We start from the raw sequence: 27,882 nt of genomic DNA on the forward strand, positions 1-27,882 counted from the left end.
TCTGCAGAAAGAACTGATTCCTCAGCGCCTCATAAAAGCAAACGAGTTAATGTGGTAAACATTAAACGACATGATTAATGACTCAGTTGGAATATAGTGGTGATGCATCTAACTTCCTCAAAAGACCAATACTTTAAATCTTTATATACCAAAAAACAAAACAAAACAAAACAAAAAAAACAATAAACTTTGTTGTAAGAAACCATAAGCCAGAGGTGTCCAATCTTTTGGCTTCCCTGGGCCACACTGGAATTAGAATTGTCTTGGGCCACACATCAAATATACTAACACTAATCATAGCTAATGAGCTAAAAAAAAAAATCGCAAAGAAAATCTCACAATGTTTTAAGAAAGTTTATTCATTGTGTTGGGCCACATTCAAAGCTGTCCTGGACCACATGCAGCCTGTGGGCTGCGGGTTGGACAAGCTTGCTAAGCAATATAAAGTAAAGGTTGGGGCCGGGTGTGGTGGCTTATGCCTGTAATCTCAGCACTTTGGGAGGTGGAGGCAAGAGGATCACCTGAGGATAGGAGTTTGACACCAGCCTGGCCAACATGGTGAAACCCCATCTATCCTAAGAATACAAAAATTAGTCAGACGTGGTGGTGTGCACGTGTAGTCCCAGCTACTCGGGAGGCTGAGGCAGGAGAATCACTTGAACCTGGGAGGCAGAGGTTGCAGTGAGCCAAGATCGTGCCACTGCACTCCAGCCTGGGCAATGAGCAAAAACTCCATCACACACAAAAAAGAAATTACTGTAGAATCAAAACTTGGCATAAAGCAGCAGCAGGCTCTGTCTTTGTGAAGGAAGTGGGGTTTTTCCCCCCTCCTAGTTTTACTACTTCATGACCTCTGACCATATTTTTAGTTTTTTTCTTTAGAAAAAATCTAGATAAGCATTAATAATGACCCAAGTTATTTATGTATTTATTTATTTTGGGACGGAGCCTCGCTCTGTCGCCCAGGCTGGAGTGCAGTGGTGTGATCTTGGCTCACTGCAACCTCTGTCTCCCGAGGTTCAAGCGATCCTCCTGCCTCAGCCTCTCAAGTAGCTGGGACTACAGGTGCACGCTACCACACCTGGCTAATTTTTGTAATTTTAGTAGAGACGGGGTTTTACCATATTGGTCAGGCTGAGCTCGAACTCCTGATCTCAGGTGATCCACCCGCCTTGCCTCCCAAAATGTTGGGATGACAGGTGTGAGCCACAGCACCTGGCCAATAATGACCCAAGTTATTAAGAATAAAGAACTCTGTGTTGAAGTAATTATTTTGGTATGTTCCAGAATTAACTTGCCACATGATTATATTTTAAAATGACCCCTTTGATTGTATTTCACAGGATTATTGAACATGGAAAAGGAAGAGGCCTCACTTGAGGAAGTGTTAGTCTATCTCAATCAAATCTACTGTGGGCAGATTTCTATTGAAACCTCCCAACTTCAGAGCCAGGAGGAGAAAGACTGGTTTGCCAAGCGGTTTGAGGAACTGCAAAAGGAGACGTTTACCACAGAAGAGCGAAAACATCTGTCAAAACTAATGCTGGAATCTCAGGTAAAAAGGAGCATCTAGGCTGGGTGCGGTGGCTCACACCTGTAATCCCAGCACTTTGGGAGGCTGAGGCGGGCGGATCACCTGAGGTCAGGAGTTCAAGACCAGCCTGACCAACATGGAGAAACCCTGTCTCTACTAAAAATACAAAAATTAGCCAGGTGTGGTGGTGTATGCCTGTAATCCTAGCTACTCTTGAGGCTGAGGCAGGAGAATCACTTGAACCCAGGAGGCAGAGGTTGCAGTGAGCCAAGATCGCGCCATTGCGCTCTTGAACAACAAGAGCAAAACACGGTCTCAAAAAAAAAAAAAAAAGGAGCATCTAATAGCAAGGGCGTAGGTCAGCCTCACTGTCTATAAAGATATGTAGCCTGGCTGACATAAAGAAACCCCGTCTCTACTAAAAATACAAAAATTAGCGAGGGGTGATGGTGCACACCTGTAATCCCAGCTAGTCAGGAGGCTGAGGCATGAGAATCCCTGGAGCCTGGGAGGTGGAGGCTGCAGTGAGCTGAGATTGCGCCACTGCACTCCAGCCTGGGTGACAGAGCAAGACTCTGTCTCAAAAAAAAAAAAAAAAAAAAAGATATATAACTACTGAAGAAAGGGAATTGAGCCATTAACTCTGAATTTAAATCCCTCATTACTTCAACACAATGGATCATATAACACACATACCATTTTATTATTTTATTTTTCCTCAAAGATCCTTGTTCTGAGCACAACACTTTATTCTAAGTAGCAAAATGTTGGTTGCCAAAATATCGACCTATTGGCTCTCCTCAGAGTCAAAATACTTCTCGTGTATGTGTCTACTTCTACTCACTCTATAAAAGATGACAAGATCCTTAAGACCTTACTTCTGACTGGGCACGGTGGCTCGCACCTGTCATCCCAGCCCTTTGGTAGGCTGAGGTGGGCCTATTGCTTGAGGTCAGGAATTTGAGACCAGCCTGGCCAACATGGTGAAACCCCGTGTCTACTAAAAAAAAAAAATACAAAAATTAGCCTGGTGTGGTGGAGCATACCTGTAGTCCCAACTACTTGGGAAGCTGAGGCAGGAGAATCACTTGAACCCAGGAGGTGGAGGTTGCAGTGAGCTGAGATCGCACCACTGCACTCCAGTCTCGGCAACAGAGCAAGACTCTGTCCAAAAAAAAAAAACAAAAAAAACAAAAAAACCCACATAGTTCTTACGGTTTTATTTCTTTTTTTTTAAATTTTTTTTTTTTTTTGAGACAGAGTCTCGCTCTGTCGCCCGAGTAGCTGGGATTACAGGCACATGCCACCACACCAAGTTAATTTTTGTATTTTTAGTAGTGACAGGGTATCATCATGTTGGCCAAGATGGTCTTAATCTCCTGACCTCATGATCCGCCTGCCTTGGCCTCCCGAGGTACTGGGATTACAGGCATGAGCCACTGCACCTGGCCTTTAAAAAACATTTTTAAAAAAAAATGTATTTCAAATTTCTTTTTTTTTTTTTGAGATGATTCTCCCTGTCGCCCAGGCTGGAGTGCAGTGGTGTGATCTCAGCTCACTGTAACCTCTGCCTCCCACGTTTAAGCCATTCTTCTGCTTCAGCCTCCCAAGTAGCTGGGACTACAGGTGCTGCCACGATGCCCGGCCAATTTTTTGTATTTTTAGTAGAATGGGGTTTTGCTGTGTTAGTCAGGATGGTCTCAATCTCCTGACCCCGTGATCCACCCCCCTCAGCCTTCCAAAGTGCTAGGATTACAGGCGTGAGCCACCATGCCCAGCCTAAAATGTGTTAGCCAGGATGGTCTCGATCTCCTGACCTCGTGATCTGCCCACCTCAGCCTCCCAGAGTGCTGGGATTGAGGGGTGAGCCACCGCGACTGGCCTAAAATTTCTTTTAATATGTAAGAAAAAAGTCTTAGCCAGGCGCTGTGGCTGACGCCTGTAATCCCAGCACTTTGGTTTGGGAGGCTGAGGTGGGCTTAGCATGAGGTCAGGAGATCAAGACCATCCTGGCTAACATGATGAAACCCTGTCTCTACTAAAAATACAAAAAAATTAGCCAGGCGTGGTGGTGGGCGCCTGTAGTCCCAGCTACTCGGGAGGCTGAGGCAGGAGAATAGCATAAACCTGGGAGGCGGAGGTTGCAGTGAACCAAGATCGTGCCACTGCATTCCACACTGGGTGACAGAGTGAGACTCTGTCTCAAAAAAAAAAAAAAAAGTCCCGATACCAGGACATACTGTCACCATTCGGGGCTATGTATAGTTGCAGTTCTTGAGACAGTCTTGCTCTGTCACCCAGGCTGGAGTGCAGTGGCACAATCTCGGCTCACTGCAACCTCCGCCTCCTAGGCTTAAGCAATTCTCCTGCCAGCCTCCTGCGTAGCTGGGATTACAGGTGCATGCCACCACACCTGGCTAATTTTCATATTTTCAGTAGAGATGGGGTTTCACCATGTTGGCCAAGTCTTGAACTCCTGGCCTCAAGTGATCCAACCACCTTGGCCTCCGAAGTGCTGGGATTACAGACATGAACCACCATGCCTGTCCTGGTCTTAATTCTTAAGAACTGAAGGTACTTAAGTTCAGAACTTAACTTGAGATGATCAAAAGATGACATGTGGAAGAGAGGCTCAATACAAATGAATGGAAGTGAACCTCCATCAGGGCTGTGACCAGGACTCTGGAATGTCAAGATGACAAGAAGCTCCTTCCTAATAGTTTGGGTAGTTGGATAGTTTGCAGCCTTGATTCATACCATAGAACCCCCCTGTGAAAACGGGTACTGGGAAGAGGCAGCAGAAATCTAAGGCCTGGCTTCCAGTCCAGAAGAACATACATTCTAAGGGGGTTTCCTTGGGGTGAGTTATTCTGCCACGAAGGTTATTCTCCTCGGCCCCTCTTGCTGTCCAGGATCCTTGGAAAGCCGTCCCGCTGTGTCCCTGTTACGTCTCTCTCCAGGATATGCAGTAAAGTGCCATTGTTGTGGCCACTTGGGGAGTGTGGGGCTATCTCACAACACACACAGGCTTATCTGCCTTCCACTGGAGAAGCTGGCTGTCTCCTGGCAGCTCATGTCTGACATGATGTTCTGTAGGAGTTTGACCACTTTCTGGCCACCAAGTTCTCGACAGTGAAGCGATATGGAGGCGAAGGGGCTGAAAGCATGATGGGCTTTTTCCACGAGCTGCTGAAAATGTCAGCCTACAGCGGAATCACTGATGTCATCATTGGGATGCCCCATAGAGGGAGGCTGAATTTATTGACAGGCCTTCTCCAGTTCCCTCCAGAGGTGAGGTTACTCGCTGTGTTTCTCAGTAGCACTGTAAGATTGATGGTAACAGAATAAAACTGCTGGTTTCATTCTGCTGATAAATGATGGTGATGGTGATGGCCGGGCACTGTGGCTCACACCTGTAATCCCAGCCTGTTGGGAGGCTGAGGCAGGAGGATGGCTTGAATCTAGGACTTGAGACCACCCTGTGGAACAAAGTAAGACTCTGTGTCTACCAAAAATAAAGTAAGTTAGCCAAGCATGGTGGCACACACCTGTATTGCCAGCTACTCAGGAGACTGAGGCCAGAGGATTACTTGAGCCCAGGAGTTTGAGGCTGCAGTAAGTTAGATCTCACCACCGCACTCCAGGCTGGGCAACAAAGCAAGATGCTGCCTGAATATCAATACATTTTAAAAAGTAAAACTCATGGTGATCATTCCTTTTAAGAAGTCAACTAAGCCTGGGCAAGGTGGCTCACACCTGCAATCCCAGCACTTTGGGAGGCTAAGGCAAAAAGAGTGCTTGAGCCCAGGAGTTCAACACCAGCTTGGGTAACCTCGCAAAACTCTGTCCCTACAAAAATAAAAATTAGGTGGCATGGTCTCTACAAACATAAGAATTAGGTGGTGCACCTATGGTTCCAGCTACTTGGGAGGCTGTGGTGGGAGGATCTCTTGCATCCAGGAGATGGAGGCTTCAGTGAACTGAGATTGCGTCACTGCCCTCCAGCCTGGAAGACAGAGCCAGATCCTGTCTCAAGAAAAAAAAGAGCAAAGGCAACTAAGCATGTGAGCAGTTGGTCCAGGAGGTAGTTTAGACAGTTTAGTTAATTGACAGAGCTGGTATTTGGATTGGTTTTCCGTGTATTCTTATTTATTTATTTATTGAGACCTAATCTCACTCTGTCACCCAGGCTGGAGTACAGTGGTATGATCTTGACTCACTGCAGCCTCTGCCTCCTAGGTTCAAGTGATTCTCATGCCTCAGCCTCTCGACTAGCTGGGATTACGGGTGCCTGCCACCACGCCCGACTAATTTTTTGTATTTTTAATAGAGACGGGGTTTCACCATGTTGGCCAGGCTGGTCCCGAACTCCTGACTTTGAGTGATCTTCCCGCCTCAGCCTCCCAAAGTCCTGGAATTACAGGCGTGAGCCACCACTCCTGGCTTTAAATTTTCTTTTTTCTTGTGTGATTTCAACTCAGCACTTCTTCCCTAGTCTCCATTGTGATGAACGCCATTGTTTTTGTTTTATATGTATCCACAATAGCTGATGTTCCGTAAAATGCAAGGCTTAAGTGAATTTCCGGAGAATTTTTCAGCCACTGGAGATGTCCTGTCTCACCTGACCTCCTCTGTGGACCTGGACTTCGGGGCACACCATCCCCTCCACGTGACAATGTTGCCCAATCCCTCGCACCTGGAGGCCGTCAACCCCGTGGCCGTGGGCAAAACTCGTGGCAGGCAGCAGTCTCGCCAAGACGGCGATTACTCGCCAGACAACTCAGCCCAGCCGGGGGACAGGGTCATTTGCTTACAGGTACTTGGAGCTTCTGGAAGTGAGGCCAGAGGTGGGGAAAACTGGGAAGAATGTGTGGGTTGGGAGGGCTGAAAATAGATGGCTGACATTCGTGATGAAACTGAGATGACCTTTTGGAAAAAGATTCTGGGATTGTTTTAAAAACTAACAGGAGATTCATGAGGTTTAGTCTTCAGGCAACTGGCTTTAGCCTGGGGCTTCCACTGCTGTTTTCCTTGCTTGGCTTATGAATTAACTTAGGGGCATGGGCTGGCAAACCTGCTCCTTCTGGGAGCACAGGTGTCATTATTTCTGTGAAAGGATGGCCCTCATGGAAACTTCGTGGTATCCATACTTGTCATGTAACAAGACAAGTGTGAATTTTTTTTTTTTTTTTTTTTTTTGAGATGGAGTCTCGCTCTGTCACTCAGGCTGGAGTGCAATGGCGAAATCTCAGCTCACTGCAACCTCTGCCTCCTGGGGTCAAGTGATTCTCCTGCCTCAGCCTCCCAAGTAGCTGGGACTATGGGCGCCTGCCATCATGCCCAGCTAATGTTTGTATTTTTAGTAGTGACAGGGTTTCACCATGTTGGCCAGCCTGGTTTCGAACTCCTGACCTCAAATGATCCTCCTGCTTCAGCCTCCCAAAGTGCTGGGATTACAGGCATGAGCCACTACACCTGGCCTATTTTTTTTTGCTTGTTTATTCTAAAATGAAGGCCTTTGGCATTAAGGCAAATAATACAAATTATCAGTGTGGTTCGTTCTTCTTCTACCCTCTCTCCAAGTTTTTGGTAACACAACAAGTATCTTTTAGAGGTTTGAGCTGTGGTCATGTTTCTCCTATGAGTATTCATTTAAATACAAACCTTTAACTACAGGAGATAATGAATGCTGGATTTCAGAATCAGTCTTCAAATTCCACAGAAATAGATAAATATATAAGATAAGCAAATATTCTGTCTGTGAATAGCCATGTTATCCTATGCATTTTAATTTTTCACAGGCCAGAAACTTGTAGTGAATAAATTGGGAGTAGGCAGAATTGGATTTAATTATGATATGGCCGGCCTGCCTGCCTTCCTTCCTTCCTTCCTTCCTTTTTTCCTTCTTTCCTTCCTTTTTTCCTTCCTTCTTTCCTTTTTTCCTTCCTTCCTTCCTTTTTTCCTTCCTTCCTTCCTTTTTTTCTTCCTTGCTTCCTTTCTTCCTTCCTTTCTCCCTCCCTTCCTCCCTCCCTCGCTTCCTTCCTTCCTTTTTTCCTTCCTTCCTTGCTTCCTTCCTTTTTTCCTTCCTTCCTTTCTTCCTTGTTTTCTCCCTTCTTTCCTTCCTTCCTCCCTCCCTTTTCCCTCACTCCCTCTCTTCCTCCCTCCCTCCTTCCCTTCCTTCCTTCCTCTTTCTCTCTCTTTCTTTCTCGCTTTCTCTCTTTTGAGATGGGGTCTCGATCTTTCGTCCAGACAGGAGTTCAGTGGCGCAATCATAGCTCACTGCAGCCTCAAATGCCTGGGCTCAAGCAGTCTTCCTGTCTCAGCCTCCCGAGTAGCTGGGCCTACAGGTGCTTGCCATCATACCTGGCTGATTTATTTTGTTTTGTGGAGACATGATCTTGCCAGGTTGGCAAAGCTGGTTTCAAATTCCTAGCTTCAAGCAACCCTCCTGCCTCGGCCTCCCAAAGTGTAGATATTACAGGTGTGAACCACTGCACCTGGCCTGATACGGTGCTTCTAAATAGAAATCTTGAAATCATTAGCCAGACATTCTGTTTACCTTTCACATAATTTATAATACTCTAAACTATTTTAATCTTTCATTTTTACCCAGTATATTGAGCTGATCTTAAGATCGACTTCTGAAATAAAAGGTGAAAATGCCATTTTCTTTAAAATAATGATAAACGAGGCTGGTCACTGTGGCTTATGCCTGTAATCCCAGCACTTTGGGAGGCCGAGGAGGGTAGATCACCTGAGGTCAGAAGTTCGAGACCAGCCTGACCAACGTGGTGAAACCCCGTCTCTACTAAAAATACAAAAAATTAGCCGGGTGTGGTGGTGCGTGCCTATAATCCCGACTACTCGGAAAGCTGAGGCAGGAGAATCGCTTGAACTCGGGAGACGGAGGTTGCAGTGAGTTTAGATTGTGCCATTGCACTCCAACCTGGGCGAAGGAGCAAGACTCTGTCTCAAAAAATAAAAAAAATAAAAATAAATAAATAAATAAATAATTCCAACCTGAAAACCTAAATTTCCTTGTTTTTTTTTTTTTTGAGACCGAGTCTGGCTCTGTGGCCCAGGCTGGAGTGCAGTGGCGCGATCTCAGCTCACTGCAAGCTCCAGTTCCCGGGTTCACGCCATTCTCCTGCCTCAGCCTCCCGAGTAGCTGGGACTACAGGCGCCTGCCACCTCGCCCGGCTAATTTTTTGTATTTTTAGTAGAGATGGGGTTTCACCTTGTTAGCCAGGATGGTCTCGATCTCCTGACCTCATGATCCGCCCATCTCGGCCTCCCAAAGTGCTGGGATTACAGGCTTGAGCCACCGTGCCCGGCCTTGAAAACCTAAATTTCTTAATCCCTTATGTTTCTTTTCTCTCCACCCCTCTCCTTGCCTCATGATTTAGGTCCATGGTGATGCTTCTTTCTGTGGTCAAGGGATTGTTCCTGAAACGTTCACGCTGTCCAATCTCCCACATTTCAGAATTGGTGGGAGTGTCCATTTGATTGTTAATAACCAGCTGGGTTATACCACTCCAGCTGAAAGAGGAAGGTCTTCTTTATACTGCAGTGATATTGGTACGTAACACAGGGAGGAACTGATGTTGCTGAGGCCGATGTGAAATTCCCAGGGAAACCTCTAGTGCACACAGAACAATGAGCCTCACTGGTTATCCTTCATTTGTTTCATTTAATTAATGAATTAATTTTTTGAGACACAGTCTTGCTCTGTCACCCAGGCTGTAGTGCAGCAGCACGATCTCGGCTCACTGCAACTTCTGCCTCCTGGGTTCAAGTGATTCTCCTGACTCAGCCTCCTGATGAGCTGGGACCACATGCTTGCACTGACCTGTTTGGCTAACTTTTTTTTTTTTTTTTTTGAGACAGAGTCTCGCTGTGTTGCCCAGGCTGGAGTACAGTGACCTGATCTCAGCTCACTGCAACCTCCACCTTCCGGGTTCAAGTGATTCTCATGCCTCAGCCTCTCAAGTAGTTGGGACTACAGGCGTGTACCACCACACCTGTCTAATTTTTGTATTTTTAGTAGAGACAGGGTTTCACCATGTTGGCAGGCTGGTCTCGAACTCCTGACCTCTGATGATCTGCCTGCTTAAGCCTCCCAAAGTGCTGCGATTATAGGTGTGAGCCACCACGTCCAGCATATCAGTGTGATTCTTCAATCCAAGGAAGTAAGGATGGAGCCACAGTGTGCCATCTCAAATTTCTTATAACTGGATGGGTGATCTGGTACAAGTCAGAGATCAACACAATGAGTACAACACCAGAGTTGTTATCTCTAGGATATTCAAACTTGGAGTGCCCAGGGGCTTAGTGAAAAGGGATGTGTTCAACCACTAAACTTGGTGAAATAGTATAGTTAGAAACAAGATGTGAAGGTCGGGCATGGTGGCTCACGCCTGAAATCCCAGCACTTTGAGAGGCCAAGGCAGGTGGATCACCTGAGCTTGGGAGTTCGAGACCAGCTTGACAAACATGGAGAAACCCCTTCTCTAATAAAAATACAAAATTAACTGGGCATGGTGGCGCATGCCTGTAATCCCAGCTACTCGGGAGGCTAAGACAGGAGAATCCCTTGAACCTGGAAAGTGGAGGTTGCAGCGAGCCGAGATCAGGCCATTGCACCACTCCAGCCTGGGCAATAAGAGTAAAACTCTGTCTCAAAGTAAAAAAAAAAAAGAAAAGAAATAAGATGTGAAGAATCAAAGTCAGCTTCTTTTTTACCCATGGAAATTGGTAGGGTTTTTTAGTTTGTTTGTTTTGTTTGTTTTTTGTTTTTTTGAGAGTCTTGCTCTGTTACTCAGGCTGGAGTGCAGTGGTACAGTCATGGCTCACTGCAGCTTTGACATCCCAGGCTCAACAGAATCTCTCTCCTCAGCCTCCTTAGTAGCTGGGATTTACAGACACATGCCACCATGCATAGCTAATTTTTTTTTAGAGATGGAGTTTCACTCTTGTTGCCCATGCTGGAGTGCAGTGGCGCCATCTTGGCTCACCACAACCTCCACCTCCTGGGTTCAAGCAATTCTCCTGCCTCAGTGTCCAGAGTAGCTGGGATTATAGGCGTCCACTACCACGCCATTAATTTTTGTATTTTTAGTTGAAACAGGATCTCATCATGTTGGTCAGGCTGGTCTCAAACTCCTGACCTCAGGTGATCCACCCGCCTTGGCCTCCCAAAGTGCTGGGATTATAGGCGTGAGCCACTGCACCCAGCCACAGCTAATTTTTAAAATAATTTTTTGTAGAGATTGAGTCTCACTGTGTTGCCCAGGCTGGTCTTGAACCTCTGGTCTTATGTGATCCTCTTCAGCCTTCCAAACTGCTGAGATTACAGGCGTGAACCACTGCGCCAGGCTGAAATTGGTCATCTTAAGAGAAAGACAGGGCTGTTATTACCCATTCCCAGTTTCACAGATTACAAGACTGTTTGATGATGGCAACTATTCTCCTTTTATACAAACAGCCTGGACTGGATGCCTCTTGGGCTTGTCTATGTGAATCCTTTATGATTAGTCTGATGAAGATGCTGAAGATCCATTCTTGAACTTCTTTGGGGAAAATTTATCTTTTTCTAGGGTATATCCTTTAATGACCCTTTTATCTCAGGGAGAAAGAGAGTAATAATAATAACAGTAACAAAATAAATATTAACTACTATGTACCAGGCACTGTTAGGCATTACAATTGTGTGTGCATTCACTCATTGAACCTTTGCAGTATCACTAAGAGATAGGAGCCCCTATTCCCGGTTTATAGATAAGGAGGCTGAGATTTGTAGCTTTACCAAGGTCACACAATAAGTCCCAGAGTTGGAACTTGCCAGCTGGTCTCCAAAGCTGGGGTTCTTAACCAAACCAGTATCTACCTGTGAGGACTGGGCTGTCTTTTGATGCAGGAAGTAGGGCTTAGAGAGGGCCAGTGTTAACTGTCCTGTTTCAGCTTGGTCTTCTGTCCTTCAGGAAAGCTTGTGGGCTGTGCCATCGTCCATGTCAATGGAGACAGCCCAGAGGAAGTGGTCCGTGCCACACGACTGGCTTTTGAATACCAACGCCAGTTCCGCAAGGATGTGATTATTGATCTGTTGTGCTACAGGCAGTGGGGCCACAATGAGCTGGATGAGCCATTCTTCACCAACCCCATCATGTACAAAATCATCAGGTACAATTATAAACCCTTGTGTGATATGCTCCCTAACAATTAAAATACATATATATTTTTTTGAGATGGAGTCTTGCTTTGTTGCCCAGTCTGGAATGCAGTGGCATGATCTTGGCTCACTGCAATCTCCACCTCCCGGGTTCAAGTGATCCTTCTGCCTCAAGTGATCCTCTTACCTCAACCTCCCGAGTAGCTGGGATTATAGGCGTGTGCCACCATGCCTGGCTAATTTTCGTAATTTTTAGTAGAGACGGAGTTTTGCCATGTTGGCCAGGCTGATCTCAAACTCCTGACCTCAGGTGATCTGCCTGCCTCGCCCTCCCAAAGTGCTGGGATTACAGGCACGAGCCACCATGCTCAGGCAGGACATTAAACTTTCAGTGCTAAAACTGACACAGTTCTGGGCTGGAGTGCAGGTGGCACAATCTCGGCTCACTGCAACCTCTGCCTCCCGGGTTCAAGCAATTGCAATTCATGTGCCTCAGCTTCCTGAGTAGCTGGGATTACAGGTATGCATCACCACGCCTGGCTAATCTTTGTATTTTTAGTAGAGACAGGGGTTTTGCCATGTTGGCTAGGCTGGTCTCGAACTCCTGGTCTCAAGTGATCTGCCCGCCTTGGCCTCCCAAAGTGCTGGGATTACAGGCATGAGCCACTGTGCCTGGCCTCACATACTCTTCACACTTCACATGGTTCCTCATTAAATAGACAAAGGGCAATTTAGAAACTCAGCAGATGGGAAGATTGAAGCAGGGGGAATTAAGCAAACCTCACCCAAATCTACTTACTGCAGTGTTGGCAGGACCAGAAATAGAACCTCAGCGATCCATTTCTACAAACCATAGCTGCAGACCTGCCTGGCACCTTGGTAAGAGGTAACTCAGAGGATTTTAGTGAATGTTCAGAACCATGCTGTCCAAGATGGAAACCACTAGCCATCAGTGGCTATTGAATACTTGAAAAGTGGCTAGTCCTGATTAATGTGCTATAAAGATAATACATACACCATATTTCAAATACTTAGCATGTAAAATATAAACCCAAAATAATAATTTTTAAATTTATTAGATATGGAAATGACAATATAATGAGTATATTGACTTAAATAAAATATATTATTGAAATGGTTGGGCATGGTGGCTCATACCTGTAATCCCAGCACTTTGGGAGGCTGAGGTGGGTGGATCACTTGAGGTCAGGAGTTTGAGACCAGCCTAGCCAACATGGTGAAACCCCGTCTCTACTAAAAATACAAAAATTGGCCAGTGCTGTGGCGTGTGCCTGTAGTCCCAGCTACTCAGGAGGCTGAGGCAAGAGAATCACTCTACCTGGAGTGGCAGACTTTGCAGTGAGCTGAGATTGTGCCACTGCATTCCAGCCTGGGTGACAGAGCAAGACTCAATCTCAAAGGAAAAACAAGAAGAAAAGAAATTAATTCCACCTGTTTCTTTTTACCTTTTCTAATGTGACTGCCAGAAAAATTTAAATTACTCATGGCTTGCATTTCATTTCTGTCCAGTGGTGCTGATTCAGAGGGTTAATGTGACAGAGGGGGAATTCGTTACTTTGGAACTTCGTTTTCTAGATACTAGGAAATAAAATAGATGCCCGTCCTCCAGCTTACTTCCTTATATATATAAATTAAAGCAGAGGAATAAACATTTTATGGGCTTTTCTGATCCTTGGTACCAGAAAGAGGACTGCTCTCAGAAGAACTAATTGTGTTCTGTTTAGCTCTGAATTTAGCAGCTGAATGACTCAATGAACCTCAGGGCCCTATTTTATTTTATTTATTTTTTTGAGACAGGGTCTTGCTCTGTCGCCCAGGCTGTAGTGCAGTGGTGTGATTATGGCTCACTGTAGCCTGGACCTCCTGGGCTCAAGCGATCCTCCCACCTCCGCCTCCTGAGTACCTGGGACTATAGGCGCTTGCCACTACTCCTGACTAGACAGGGTCTCACAGTGCTACCCAGGCTGGTCTTGCCATCTGCCTGTCTCGGCCTCCCAAAGTTCTGGGATTGCAGGCATGAGTCTCCTTACCTGGCCCCAGGGCCTTAACTTTAAAATCTGTCATGCTTTCTTCTCTCTTTTATCAGGATTAAATATGATAATATATGTGAATAGACTTTATAAGGTATTACATGAATGTAGAGTGACATTTATTGTGACACCCAGGTGCTGATGATTGTAGTTAAAGGATGATTGACGCAACCTGAAAGATTGCAACTTTCAGAGACTGGGGCAACTTTGGGTTCCATACCTTTTTAAATAAAGGGGGGTGCTGATTGGATAGACAGTGTGGGTCAGTCTTGGAAATAATTGTCAGAATTTATCAAATCATAGAAAAACTCTATTTATTATTTCTACTTGGATGCAGACAAAAACTTATAAAGATAAATTTGTTTTCTCTTACTTGCCTGGAAAAGAGGTTGTTACTGTGAGTGCCTTCATTTATTAAATTAATTAATTATATTTAACATTGCTTATTTATGTTTTATAAACTTATTGAGATGAACATGACATAATATAAAATTGGCATCTTAATGTGAACAACTCAGTGGCATTTATTTACCTTCACAAAGTGGTACAACCACCACTTCTGTGTAGTTCCAAAACATTTTTCCTGAATGCCTTTTTATTTTATTTTTATTTATTTATTTATTTATTTATTTTTTGAGACGGAGTCTCGCTCTGTTGCCCAGGCTGGAGTGCCATGGCGCAATCTTGGCTCTCTGCAAGCTCCGCCTCCCAGGTTCACACCATTCTCCTGCCTCAGTCTCCCTACTAGCTGGGACTACAGGCGCCCGCCACCACGCCCGGCTAATTTTTTTTTTTTTTGTATTTTTAGTAGAGACGGGGTTTCACCGTGTTAGCCAGGATGGTCTCAATCTCCTGACTTTGTGATCTACCCACGTTGGCCTCCCAAAGTGCTGGGATTACAGGCGTGAGCCACCGTGCCCGGCCTTTATTTATTTATTTTTTGAGACGGAGTTTCACTTTTGTTGCCCAGGCAGGAGTGCAATGGTGCGATCTCGGTTCACTGCAACCTCCACCTCTTAGGTTCAAGCAATTCTACTGCCTCAGCCTCCTGAGTAGCTGGGATTACAGGCGCCTGTCACCATGCCAAGCTATTTTTTTGTATTTTTAGTAGAGACAGGGTTTCACTAGGTTGGCCAGGCTGGTCCCGAACTCCTGACCTCAGGTGATGTACCCACCTTGGTCTCCCAAAGTGCTGAGATTGCAGGCGTGAGCCACTGCACCTGTCGAATGCCTTTTTAGAGTGCTGACAGTCCACCGCACTTGACAGTGACTCTCTCTGTCTCAGTTAGATTGTTACAGGTCAGATTGATTTTTGTTTCTCCTCTTTCTTGGACAGAGCTCGAAAGAGTATCCCAGACACATATGCAGAGCACCTCATTGCCAGTGGACTCATGACGCAGGAGGAGGTGTCTGAAATAAAATCCTCCTACTATGCTAAGTTGAATGATCACTTAAATAACATGGCCCACTACAGCCCCCCTGCCCTGAACCTGCAGGCCCACTGGCAGGGCCTGGCTCAGCCAGAAGCACGAATCACCACCTGGAGCACAGGTGTGCCCCTCGACCTCCTGCAGTTTGTTGGCGTGAAGTCTGTAGAGGTGCCAAGAGAGCTGCAGATGCACAGTCACCTGCTGAAGACACATGTTCAGGTGGGCAGCTTCCAAATGGCTGGTTATAGCTTCTCCTTCCTGCTCAGCCAAGAGACTGACATTGGTCTGGTCTTTTTGGTTGGCTGATTCATTTGACAGAAATTTATTGTGTGTCATTAGGTTCTAGAAACTGATCCTAGGGTTGTTTTGGTACTGATAGTTACCTCAGATTTTCTCTACTTTTCTTTTTCCTTCATGTATTTATGCATGTTCATACATTACATGTACCTGGAATACATGTACACTATAAAAAAATACAGAGATACAAGAATGTCTGTTTTTATTTTTTCAACCAGTGAGTAGAAAATACTTTAATTGTTTCAGCCGGCTTAAATAAAAGAAACAAAAATCAACACACATACCCCAAAGAAGCCCCATAAACATGCCAACATTTTACGTATTGTCTTAGTATCACTATAGGATGACAAACGGCCCTGGTGGGCCTGGGACTTAGGGGTTTTCTAGAGTGTGGGACTTTCATAGGGGTTTCCTGGAGTGTGGAACTTTCAGTGCTAAAACATGGAGAGCAAAGAGTTAAAGGTCTTTATCTTTTTTAAGCTTGAAGAGGAAGGAAATTTTCCCTCTAAATTATTTTATTTTATGTTATTTTTGAGATGGAATCTTGCTGTGTCTCCCTGGCTGGCGTGCAGTGGTGCGATCTCAGTTCACTGCAACCTCTGCCTCCCAGGTTCAAGCGATTCTCCTGCCTCAGCCTCCTGAGTAGCTGGGATTACAGGCACGTGCCACCGTGCCCAGCTAATTTTTGTATTTTTAGTAGAGATGAGTTTTCACCATTTGGCCAGGTTGGTCTTGAACTCCTGACCTCAGTTGATCCATCCACTTAGGCCTCCCAAAGTGCTGGGATTACAGGTGTGAGCCGCTGTGCCCAACACGAATTATTTTCAAACACTAACTTGGCCAGGCATGGTGGCTCCTATCTGTAATACCAGTGCTTTGGAAGGCGAAGGTGGAAGGATTGCTTGAGCCCAGAAGTTCAAGACCAGCCTGGGCAACATAGTGAGACCTCATCGCTAGTAAAGATTAAAAAAATAGCCTGGCATGCTGGCGCATGCCTATAGTCTCAGCTCCTCAGGAGGCTGAGGTGGGAGGATTGCTTGAGGCCAGAAGGTTGAACCTGCAGTGAGCTGAGATTGTGCCACTGTACTCCTGCCTGGGTGACAGAATGAGACCCTGTTTCTCCAAAAAAAAAAGAAATTAAAATTAAAACAATCCATTAACTCTAAGTTTTTGTTATAGGTACAGAGACTATTACAACAAACTATTAATATGTACTCATTACCCAGCTTAGGAAATAGGATATTATAAATACAGTTGCCCACATACTCCTCCTTGATCCGTCTCCTCCCACCTCTGCAGAGGTAACCACTAACCTAAGCACGTGTTTGTTTTACCTGTTTTAAAATTGTATGTAGGCCGGGTGTGGTGGCTCATGCCTGTAATCCCAGCACTGTGGGAGGCCGAGCCAGGCAGATCATTTGAGTTCAGGGGTTCAAGACCAGTCTGACCAACATCACGAAACCCCTTCTCCACTAAAAAGTACAAAAATTAGCTGGGTGTGGTGGTGTGCACCAGTAGTCCCAGCTACTCAGGAGGCTGAGGCAGGAGAATCACCTGAACCAGGGAGGCCAAGGTTGCAGTCAGCCAAGATCGCACCACTGCTCTCCAGCCTGTGTGAGAGAGACTGTCTCAGAAAAAAAAAAACAAAACAAACCAACTGTATATAATTGCTCTCTTTCTCTAATGTATCCCTTTGCACTCTGTTTTTATTCAGCATTTTTTTTGATGCTTAATTTTGTTGCATTAATTTGTTTTTTTTTTTTTTGAGACCGAGCCTTGCTCTGTCGCCCAGGCTATAGTGTAGTGGAGCCATCTCAGTTCACTGCACTGCACCCTCCACCTCTCAGGTTCAAGTGATTCCCTGCCTCAGCTTCCTGAGTAGCTGGGATCATAGGAACATGCCACCAGGCCTGGCTAAGTTTTGTATTTTTAGTAGAGATGGGGTTTCACCATGTTGTCCAGGCTGATCTCGAATTCAAGTGATCCACCTGCCTCGGCCTCCCAAAGTGCTGGGATTACAGGCGTGAGCCACCATGCCTGGCCTGCATTAAATTTTTTGTACTCATTGTGAAAAAGGAGATGGATTCTTAGACATTCCTTTTTTTCTTCCTCTGAATTTTACAGTCCAGAATGGAGAAGATGATGGACGGAACCAAGCTAGACTGGGCCACTGCGGAAGCTCTCGCCTTGGGTTCCTTACTTGCTCAAGGTAAGAATTTTCTGTCTAGCTAGTAGAGAGTACTTTTAGTCATGTTTGCTACCTGTTACCTTTCAGTTTATTTGAGTTATAACTACCTCCCATTGTGTTCATTGATCAGAGAGGTTCTAAAACATGTTAATTTTTCTTTCCTGACAATATTACTTTATTGTAGTATAAGTCATGCTGACAACCTTCATCAGAGTATAGACATAGGACAGTTATGCCTGGGAAACAAAGGGCTAGTGCTGGATGTACTGGAAAGATAGTTTTCTCTAAAAATTGCAGGGCACATGATACCTCTCCATTCTTACAGAATCTCATCTTAACTATAGACTTTTTTTTTTTTTTTTTTTTTTTTTTTTTTTTTTTTGAGACGGAGTCTCGCTCTGTCGCCCAGGCTGGAGTGTAGTGGCCAGATCTCAGCTCACTGCAAGCTCCGCCTCCCGGGTTTACGCCATTCTCCTGCCTCAGCCTCCCGAGTAGCTGGGACTACAGGCGCCCGCCACCTCGCCCGGCTAAGTTTTTGTATTTTTTAGTAGAGACGGGATTTCACCGTGTCAGCCAGGATGGTCTCGATCTCCTGACCTCGTGATCCGCCCGTCTCGGCCTCCCAAAGTGCTGGGATTACAGGCTTGAGCCACCGCGCCCGGCCAACTATAGACTTTTGAATATCAGACAGCATATATTAATAACTATCTGTTATCCTAAGGAAAATTCTCAGGATTAAGCCAGCATATAAGAATTTAGAGTCACCACACCTTATTATTAGGTTATTTATGGGAATCTGACTTTTTTTTTTCTTGCTTGCTTAAGGTTTTAATGTTCGTCTAAGTGGCCAAGATGTTGGCCGTGGAACTTTCAGTCAGAGACATGCAATGGTGGTTTGCCAGGAGACCGATGACACCTACATCCCCCTGAACCATATGGACCCCAATCAGAAGGGATTTCTAGAGGTGAGATGTTTCTATAACTGTTGTAAAATCCAGGTGCCAACAATTACAGTTCCAGGATCTTAGAACAAATAGGAATGAGTGCTGGCAACTTTGGGTTCAGTACCTTTGGAAGTAAAGGGCTGCTAGATGGGTGGATGAGGTGGGTCTGTCAATTTGGGATGGAAGTAACCCACTAGAGAGTAGGCTGGAGCTTTCTTCTTCTGGTGACTTATCTGTAATCATGTAAATGTCAAATCGATGTGTTTTGTCAACTCAAAGTTGACATTATCATCTGCATATTGCGGTAATTCATTAAAGTTATTCAAAGATGTGGATGAGTCAGTATTCCTTGCCTACTTAAGGAAAGCAAAATCGCGCATCCTCAAGGTTACCTGTTCCCTAAGGTATGATCGATTTGACGAACGTACACATAACCATGTATTTCTTTCTTTTTTTTTTTTGAGACTTAATCTTCCTCTATTGCCCAGGCTGGAGTGCAGTGGTGCCATCTTGGCTCACTGCAGCCTCCACCTCCTAGGCTCAAGGGATCCTCATGCTTCAACCTCCTGAATGGCTGGGACCATGGGCATGAGGTGCCATTCCTGGCTAATTTATTTATTTTTTGTAGAGATGGAGTTTCGCCCTATTGTTCAGGCTGGTCTTGAACTCCTGGCCTCAAGCAGTCCACTTGCCTTGGTGTCCCAAAGTGCTGGAAGTATAGGTGTGAGCCGCTGCACCCAGCCAGATGTAACCATGTATTTCTGTGTAGCAGCTTCTGTGCCCTTCTCTTTCGTGCCTTAAGGGTAGTAGTGGAGTTTTCATTTATTTACCTCAAACAGGTATTCAAGTGTCTAGCACATGATGTTTATGAAAATAACTTACTCCTTAAGGTAAGTTGAGTGGCATGTCATCTTTTTTTCTACTCTAGCCATTAGTTTGAGAACATCATCTTGAGTTACTGACACTCTATAAAAAATTCATTTGGTGGCCGGATGTGGTGGCTCACACCTGTAATCCCAGCACTTTGGTAGGCTGAGGCGGGCAGTTCACGAGGTCACCATTTTGACCATCCTGGCCAAAATGGTGAAACCCCATTTCTACTAAAAATACAAAAATTAGCTGGGCGTGGTGGCACGTGTCTGTAGTCCCAGCTATTCAGGAGGTTGAGGCAGGAGAATCGCTTGAACCCGTGAGGTGGAGGTTGCAGTGAGCTGAGATCGCGCCACTGCACTCCAGCCTAGTGATAGAGCAAGACTCCATTTCAAAAAAAAAAAAAAAATTCACTTGGCAAAAGCCACATTTTAGGAAGATAACTGAAGGGATATGGAGCTCATCTTTTCTTTAAGTTAGTCCAAAATCTACCCTTGGATCAAGGCAGATTGCTGAACCAGATACTGAAATGTTTAGTATTCCCCTACCTCACATGAAGCTTTCATTGAATTGTGCTTTGATATTTATTATCAGTTTTGAATTTTGCTATTGAAAAAGTCCCAATTAAATACCTGTGTCTATTTTGTGGATACTGTTGAAGATTTAATTTATATTTATTTATTTATTTTTGAGACGGAGCCTCACTCTGTCACCCAGGCTGGAGTGCCATGGCATGATCTTGGCTTACTCCAACCTCTGCCTCCTGGGTTGGAGCAGTTCTCCTGCCTCAGCCTCCCAAGTAGCTGGGATTATTTGGCTTCCCAGAGTGCTGGGATTACAGGTGTGAACCACCATACCTGGCTGAAGATTTAATTTATTATTTAGGCTGGGTGTGGTTGCTTACACCTGTAATCCCAGCACTTTGGGAGGCCAAGGTGGGCAGGAGTTCAACACTGGCCTGGCCAACATGGTGAAACCCTGTCTCTACTAAAAATACAAAAATTGGTCGGGCATGGTGGCACGTACCTGTAATCCCAGCTACTCAGGAGGTTGAGGCAGAATTGCTTGAACCCAGGAGGCGGAGGTAGTGAGCCGAGATCATACCACTGCACTCCAGCTTGGGCAACAGAGCAAGACTCTGTCTCAAAAAATAATAATAGTAATTTATTATTTAATACCATGTCCTCTATGTGAAAACCCTGGGAGAAACTCCTGCTTGATCTTGGTAATGAGAGTAGCTGTATTTTCGTAAGCAGTGATCTGCCTTCATTGTCTGTATTGAATTTTATAACTGACCAGCGTTCCCTTATCAATAATGGCTTCTAGGAAGGGACAGAGGCCAGGCAGCCTTCATGATAAGTGAATAGGTCCTTGGGGTGTGTTTTTCCCCCCAACTCTGTTGTACATCTCAATCTTTGTGTGTGTGTATATGTTTGTGTGTGTGTGTGTGTGTGTGTGTGAGACAGGTCCTCCTCTGTTGCCCAGGCTGGAGTCCCATGGTGCAATTATAGCTCACTGTAGCCTTCAGCTGTTAGGCGCAAGCAATCCTCCCACCTCAGCCTCTCAAGTAGCTGGGACTACAGGCAAGCACCACCAGGCCTGGCTAACCGTAAATATTTTGTAGAGATAGGGGTCTCACTGTGATGGCCAGTGTCGTCTTGAATTCCTGGCCTCAAGCAATCCTCCTGCCTTGGCCTCCCAAAGTGCTGGGATTATAGGCGTGAGCCGCTGTGCCCAGCCTAGAGGGTTTTTATTTTTTTAAATAAAAGCTTTATTGAGCTATAACTCATAAAATTCAACCTCTCAGTGTGTACACTTGAGCAGTTTGTAGTCTATTCACAGAGTTGTGTAATCATCACCACTATCTAATTTTAGAACATTTTCATTGCCCTAGAAAGAAAGCCCATGCCCATTAGCAGTCACTGCCCACTTCTTCCTCCCTCCAGCCCCTGGACACTACTCATCGACTTGTTTCTATTGATCTGCCTATTTTGGATGTTTCATGTAAATAGGATGGTATAACATGTGGCCTTTTGTGACTGGCTTCTTTGACTTGGCATCATGTTTTCAAGGTCTATCCATGCATGTAGCACGTATCAGTTCATCCTGGTTTTTTTTTTTTTTTTTTTTGAGACCAAGTCTTGCTCTGTCACCCAGGCTGGAGTGCCGTGGCGTAATCTCGGCTCACTGCAAGCTCAGCTTCTTAGGTTAAAGTGGTTCTCCCACCTCAGCCTCCTGAGTATCTGGGACTGCAGATGTGTGCCACCAGGCCTTGCTAATTTTTGTGTTTGTAGCAGACTGGGTCTTGTCACATTGGCCAGGCTGATCTCAAACTTCTGACCTCAAGTGATCTGCCCATCTCAGCCTCCCAAAGTGCTGAGATTATAGGCGTGAGCCACCACACTCTGCCCATCCTTCCCTTTTATTCCAAAATAATATTCTATAAAGATGTGACTTAAGCATATGTTTTTATAAAATTTGAAAGAAACACAAAATTACCAAAATGTTGTATACAGTAAGGAACATTTTCTCATTTTTTTTTTTCTTTTGAGACAGGATCTCGCTCTGTCACGCAGGCTGGGGTGTAGTGATGCAATCACAGCTCGCTGCAGCCTCAACCTCCTGTGTCCAAGTGATCCTCCTACCTCCTCTTTTCCATCTTGAACCATTTGAGAGCAGGTTGCCATCCTGGTGCCCCCTAGGGTGTATTTCCACAAACAGGGACATCCTTCTCCATCATCACACACCAAAATCAGGAAATTAACACAGACATGACTACCATGTATTTCTCAAACCAAGATCAGCCATTTTTTTTCTTTTCTTTCTTTTTTTTTTTTTTTTGAGGCAGAGTCTCACTCTGTTGCCCAGGCTAGAGTGCAGTGGCGCAATTTCGGCTCAATGCAACCTCCACCTCACAGGTTCAAGCAATCCTCCCACCTCAGCCTCCTAAGTAGTTGGGACTACGGGTATGTGCCACCACGCCCAGCTAATTTTTGTCTGCTTTTTGTAGAGACGGGGTTTTGCCATGTTGCCCAGGTTGGTCTCAAACTCCTGTGCTCATGCGATCCTTCCATCTTGGCCTCCCAACTCCCAAATTGTTGGGAGGCCACCACGCCCGGCCACAGGTTTTTGAAAACCTTGTAAGACACAGTTGTATACTCAGCTCTAGAGGAGGGTCGTCTGAGAAGTATATGTGCTTATCCTTGAAGAAACTCTGTAATACCCATATTCTGGCCTCTTTTATCTTTTCCTCTCTTTGTCCCAACTTTTCTCATCTGCATCCCTGACACCAAGCAGCAAATCTCTTCTCAAAAGAATATGGTGATGAGGCCGGGCGTGGTGGCTCATGCCTGTAACCCCAGCACTTTGAGGGGCCAAGGTGGGTGGATCACTTGAGCTCAGCAGTTTGAGACCAGCCTGGTCAACATGCTGAAATCCTGTCTCTACTAAAAATACAAAAATTAACTGGGTGTGGTGGCGGGCACCTGTAATCCCAGCTACTCAGGAGGCTGAGGCAGGAGAATCGCTTGAACCTGGGAGGCGGAGGTTGCAGTGAGCTGAGATGGAGCCATTGCACTCCAGCCTGGGTGACAAAAGCGAAACTCCATCTCAAAAAACAAAAACAAACAAACAAAAAGAATGTGGTGATGAATGAGAGCAAGGCTCCCTCTCCTCACCACCTCCCTTTGATAAGTTCCCAGGAACCCAATGCTCTGCCCTTGCCCTCACATGCCAGCGTTTCCTTCTCTTCCCTGGGATTAGGTCAGCAACAGCCCCCTGTCAGAAGAGGCCGTCTTGGGATTCGAATACGGGATGAGCATTGAGAGCCCAAAGTTACTGCCCCTGTGGGAGGCACAGTTTGGTGATTTCTTCAATGGTGCCCAGATCATCTTTGACACATTCATCTCTGGAGGTTGGTGTCAGTGTATAAGGTGGGTACAGGTGGGGGTCCCTGCATGGCCCCAGCCTCATGGGGACAAATGAATGAAAAGGGGCCGCTGCTGCCTGTGAGACTCCCGTGTGTAGCGGCACCTCCAGGGAGTTGGGGTCACTCTGTTATGACGGGAGTGTAGCCACTGTCAGGTTCATGTGTTACTAGGACAAACACCCTAGCTCTCTGTCAGCAGGAGCACTGGTGCCACCCAGCGCCTGTGCCCAGGAGTCAGTAGGGCCATGAAAACCCGCTCCAGTGTCTGAAAACTTCCAAAGCAGTACCTGCTCACTGTAAAAATTAGAAGGAATTGAAGTAAACATCTGAGTCTCTCCCCAGACCCTGAATCCCATTTTCTAGGGATGCCCATTCTTGGGTTTTGAATACCCGCCTTCAGTCTTTCCGATAGTCATGCTTCTCTGTAACATTTTCACTGGGAGGAACAGAAGTGCCTGAGGAGCCTGGACTTCTGACTTGTCCAGAGACTGTTCTGTCGTGTCCACCACCCCCTGTTTCAAGACAGTGGCCTGTGTTGTCAGCCGGGCTGTGAGAAAGCTGGGAGCTGCCCATTCTTATAAGAGTGGTGCCTGCAGTGATATCGGAGTGGCATGTGCTGTCCAGGAAGCTGGGAACGTTCCCCTTTGAGTTTGTCTTCCACTCGTAAAAGCCCAGGGCCTGTGCCGTGATAGGTTATGATTTTCTTTTTTGAGACGGAGTCTCACTCTGTCCCCTAGGCTGGTGTGCAGTGGCACAAACTCAGCTCACTGCAACCTCTACCTCCCGGGGTCAAGTGATTCTCCCACCTCAGCCTCAAGAGTAGCTGGGACTACAGACGTGCACCACTACACCTGGCTAATTTTTGTATTTTTAGTAGAGATGGGGTTTCACCATGTTGGCCAGGCTGGTCTCAAACTCCTGACCTCAAGTGATGCATCCGCCTCAGCCCCCCAAAGTGCTGGGATTACAGGTGTGAGCCACCGTGCCCAGCCCATGATAAGTTTTCATTCAACGAAATGGACATTTCCCTAAGTATAGCATAATAGTTCTAGAAAGTGCATGTAATAAAAGCAGTTTTGGGGGGTCAGGCAGAAAACTAACATTGATTTCCCCAGCTGAGTCACGTGAGGCCGCTTTGTCCCCGCTTCGCAGAGCTCTTACTCACCACATGGTGCTTTTCCAGGAGAAGCCAAGTGGCTCCTCCAAAGCGGCCTCGTCATCCTCCTTCCACACGGCTACGACGGGGCTGGGCCAGACCACTCATCCTGTCGAATAGAGCGTTTCCTGCAGGTAAGGCAATGTCTTCTGGAGTCAAACAATCACTGTCCTGCTTCCTAGAGCTTTTCTCTACCTCCTGCGGGTAGCTGAACGCCCACCTAACTGTAATATAGCTCGGTATTTGAGTGAAACAGATTTGATGCAATGTCAATTTTCTTCGGAAACATAATGTATCAGGTATAATAGTATCACGGTTTTATGGCAATTAAAGTTCTCTTGTGCCAGGATCAGCAGTTCTTATACCAGACTGATCATCAGAATCTCCTAGACACCTTTTTTTTTTTTTTTTTTTGAGATGGGGTCTCGCTCTGTTGCCCAGGCTGGTATGCAGTGGTATGATCTCGGCTATTGCAACCTCTGCCCCTTGGGTTAAAGCGCTTCTCCTGCCTCAGCCTCCAAGTAGCTGGAACCACAGTCATATGCCACCATGCCCGGCTAATTTTGTGTTTTTAGTAGAGATTGGTGTTCTTGCATGTTGGCCAGGCTGGTCTGAAACTCCTGGCCTCAAGTGATACGCCCGCCTCAGCCTCCCAAGGTGTTGGGATTACAGGCACGAGCCACCGACCCTGGCTGGTTATTAAAACATTTGAAATATCCTCCCAGAAATAGCCATTGTCCTCATTTTGTGTGAATCATTACAAATGTCTCTTTTTGCATGTTACTTCCTTATGGTTTATTATGAAGACTTTCAGATATACAGAAAAGTTGAAAAGAATTTACTGTGAATAAGCCGGGCGCGGTGGCTCAAGCCTGTAATCCCAGCACTTTGGGAGGCCGAGACGGGCGGATCACGAGGTCAGGAGATCGAGACCATCCTGGCTAACACGGTGAAACCCCGTCTCTACTAAAAAATACAAAAAACTAGCCGGGCGTGGTGGCAGGCGCCTGTAGTCCCAACTACTCGGGAGGCTGAGGCAGGAGAATGGCGTGAACCCGGGAGGCGGAGCTTGCAGTGAGCTGAGATCTGGCCACTGCACTCCAGCCTGGGCGGCAGAGCGAGACTCCGTCTCAAAAAAAAAAAAAAAAAAAAGAATTTACTGTGAATACTCATATACCCACTCCCTAGAATTCACCATTATTTTTTATTATACTTGTTTTGTCACATATCTATTTGTCTGTCATTCTGGTATCACTCAATCCATCTTATTTTTTGATTCATTTCAAAATAAATGGAGATATCAGCCGGGCACAGTGGCTCACACCTGTAATCCCAGCACTTTGGGAGACCAAGGCAGGTGGATCACTTGATGTCAGGAGTTTGAGACCAGCCTGGCTAACATGGTGAAACCCCATCTTTACTAAAAATACAAAAATTAGCCAGGTGTGGTGGCTCATGCCTGTAATCCAAGCTACTCAGGAGCCTGAGGCAGGAGAATCGCTTGAACCCAGGAGGCAGAGGTTGCAGTGAGCCAAGATCACGCCATGGCACTCCAGCCTGGACAGCAAAGACTCTGTCTCAAAAAATTAAATAAATAAATATATACATACATACATACATACATACATATGTACATAAATAATAAATAAATAGAGATATCAATACATGTCACCCCAAGTACTTCAGCATGCATATCGTTAATGATTTTGGCATGTGTGCCGCTAAAATGTATAAATAGATGATAGCTTAATAGATAGGTAGATAGAACAACAGATAGATGGATAGTTACATTAATGATGACATCAAGAATTTTATTTAAAAAGAAATTAGAGTAATGGTAGATAAACTAAAGAATGACATGTGAAATACAAAACTACTAGTTTTTGAAGAAATAGAGGAAATGGGTAGGTGCGGGATACAGTTTCGGAGTCATCGGCCACTAGATGACATTGACAGTCATGAATCTGGACGAAGTCATCAAAGCAGTAAGCACAGTGGAAGAGAAAAGGTGCCTGAGCTCTGGACCCTGGGATAGTCCAACGTCAGAGGATGCAGAGAAGAAGAGTAAGTGAGATGAAGAAGGAGCAACCAGTGAGGTGGGAGGAAGATCTTAGAAAGCAAGCGAAGGAAACATATCAAAGAAGAGGGAGTGTCAATGTCAATTAAGATGAGGAGTGAAGTAATCCCAGCACTTTGAGAGGCCGAGGTGGGAGGATCGCTTGAACCCAGGAGTTTGAGACCAGCCTGGGCAACACAGTGAGACCCTGTCTCTACTAAAAATATACAAATAATAAATAGATGAGGCATAAGAATGAACCACTGGATTTAGAAATCAGGAGTCCATTTGATGGTTGATGACATACTAAGGACCCTCTAGAGCAACCTGTCCAACCTGTGTCCATGGACCACATGCAGCTCAGACCAGCTTTGAATGTGGCCCAATACAAATTCATAAACTTTCTTAAAACATTATTTGTGATTTTCTTTTTTTTGTACCTTATTAGCCATTGTTAGTGTATTTTATGTGTGGCCCAAGATGATTCTTCTTCCAGTGTGGCTCAGGGAAGCCAAAAGATTGGATGCCCCTGATTCCTGATTCTAGAGAAAAGGAAGTGTATTTATTTAAAAATTGTAATTGACAAATGTAAAACTGTATATATTAATGGTATAAAATGTGATGTTTTGATGTAGGTATACATTGTGAAATGATTGAATCAAGCAATTAACAGACCCATCACCTCACATACTCACCATTTTTTTGGGAAGAGAACATTTAAAATCTATCCTCCTGGCAGTTTTCAGGTATATAGTACGTTAACTGCAGTCACCGTCCTGTGCAGTAGATCTCCAGAACATATTCCAGGGAGGAAAGTGGGCCGAGCACGGTGGCGCATGCCTGTCATCCCAGCACTTTGGGAGGCCGGGGTGGGAGGAGCACTTGCTCAGGAGTTTGAGACTAGCCTGGGCAACATGGTGAGACCCCATCTCTGCTAAAAATAAAACTAAAAAAATTAGCTGGGCGGTGGTGCATGCCCACAATCCCAGCTACTTGGGAGGCTGAGGTGGGAGGATCACTTGACCCTGGGAGGCAGAGGTTGTAGTGAGCTGAGGTTTCGCCACTGTATTCCAGCCTGGGCAAGAGAGCCAGACCCTGTCTCAAAAAAAAAAAAAAAAGGGAGGAAAGTCAACTTAAATCTTTTGAGGAGTATTGCTGTAAATAGAATAAGAAAATGGGACAATAGCTGGTGGGGAAATTTGTGTCAAGAGTTCTTTTTGTGTTTTGTTTTCTTTTTGAGATGGCGTCTTGCTCTGTCAC

At 45.5% G+C, this 27,882-nt stretch overlaps 3 protein-coding genes across 3 annotated transcripts in view; 2 read left to right on the top strand and 1 right to left on the bottom strand.

Annotated features, from left to right (window-relative positions):
• CDC123 (cell division cycle 123) overlaps positions 1 to 27,882 on the top strand; it is a 421,061-nt gene that overhangs the window by 246,649 nt on the left and 146,530 nt on the right. The window lies entirely within an intron of this gene.
• UPF2 (UPF2 regulator of nonsense mediated mRNA decay) overlaps positions 1 to 27,882 on the bottom strand; it is a 727,243-nt gene that overhangs the window by 168,161 nt on the left and 531,200 nt on the right. The gene's annotated exons all lie outside the window — the stretch shown is intronic.
• The window catches only part of DHTKD1 (dehydrogenase E1 and transketolase domain containing 1), a 55,063-nt gene that overhangs the window by 12,615 nt on the left and 14,566 nt on the right, over positions 1 to 27,882 (top strand). The window contains exons 3-12 of the mRNA XM_050803208.1: positions 1,344 to 1,555; positions 4,631 to 4,825; positions 6,081 to 6,350; positions 8,941 to 9,112; positions 11,515 to 11,713; positions 15,090 to 15,402; positions 17,605 to 17,689; positions 18,494 to 18,633; positions 23,245 to 23,395; positions 24,594 to 24,700. Coding sequence (XP_050659165.1) covers positions 1,344 to 1,555; positions 4,631 to 4,825; positions 6,081 to 6,350; positions 8,941 to 9,112; positions 11,515 to 11,713; positions 15,090 to 15,402; positions 17,605 to 17,689; positions 18,494 to 18,633; positions 23,245 to 23,395; positions 24,594 to 24,700 — 1,844 coding nt within the window. The remainder of the gene's footprint in view (positions 1 to 1,343; positions 1,556 to 4,630; positions 4,826 to 6,080; positions 6,351 to 8,940; positions 9,113 to 11,514; positions 11,714 to 15,089; positions 15,403 to 17,604; positions 17,690 to 18,493; positions 18,634 to 23,244; positions 23,396 to 24,593; positions 24,701 to 27,882) is intronic.

Source organism: Macaca thibetana, chromosome 9, assembly GCF_024542745.1.
Source record: "Macaca thibetana thibetana isolate TM-01 chromosome 9, ASM2454274v1, whole genome shotgun sequence".
NCBI classification, from domain to species: domain Eukaryota; kingdom Metazoa; phylum Chordata; class Mammalia; order Primates; family Cercopithecidae; genus Macaca; species Macaca thibetana.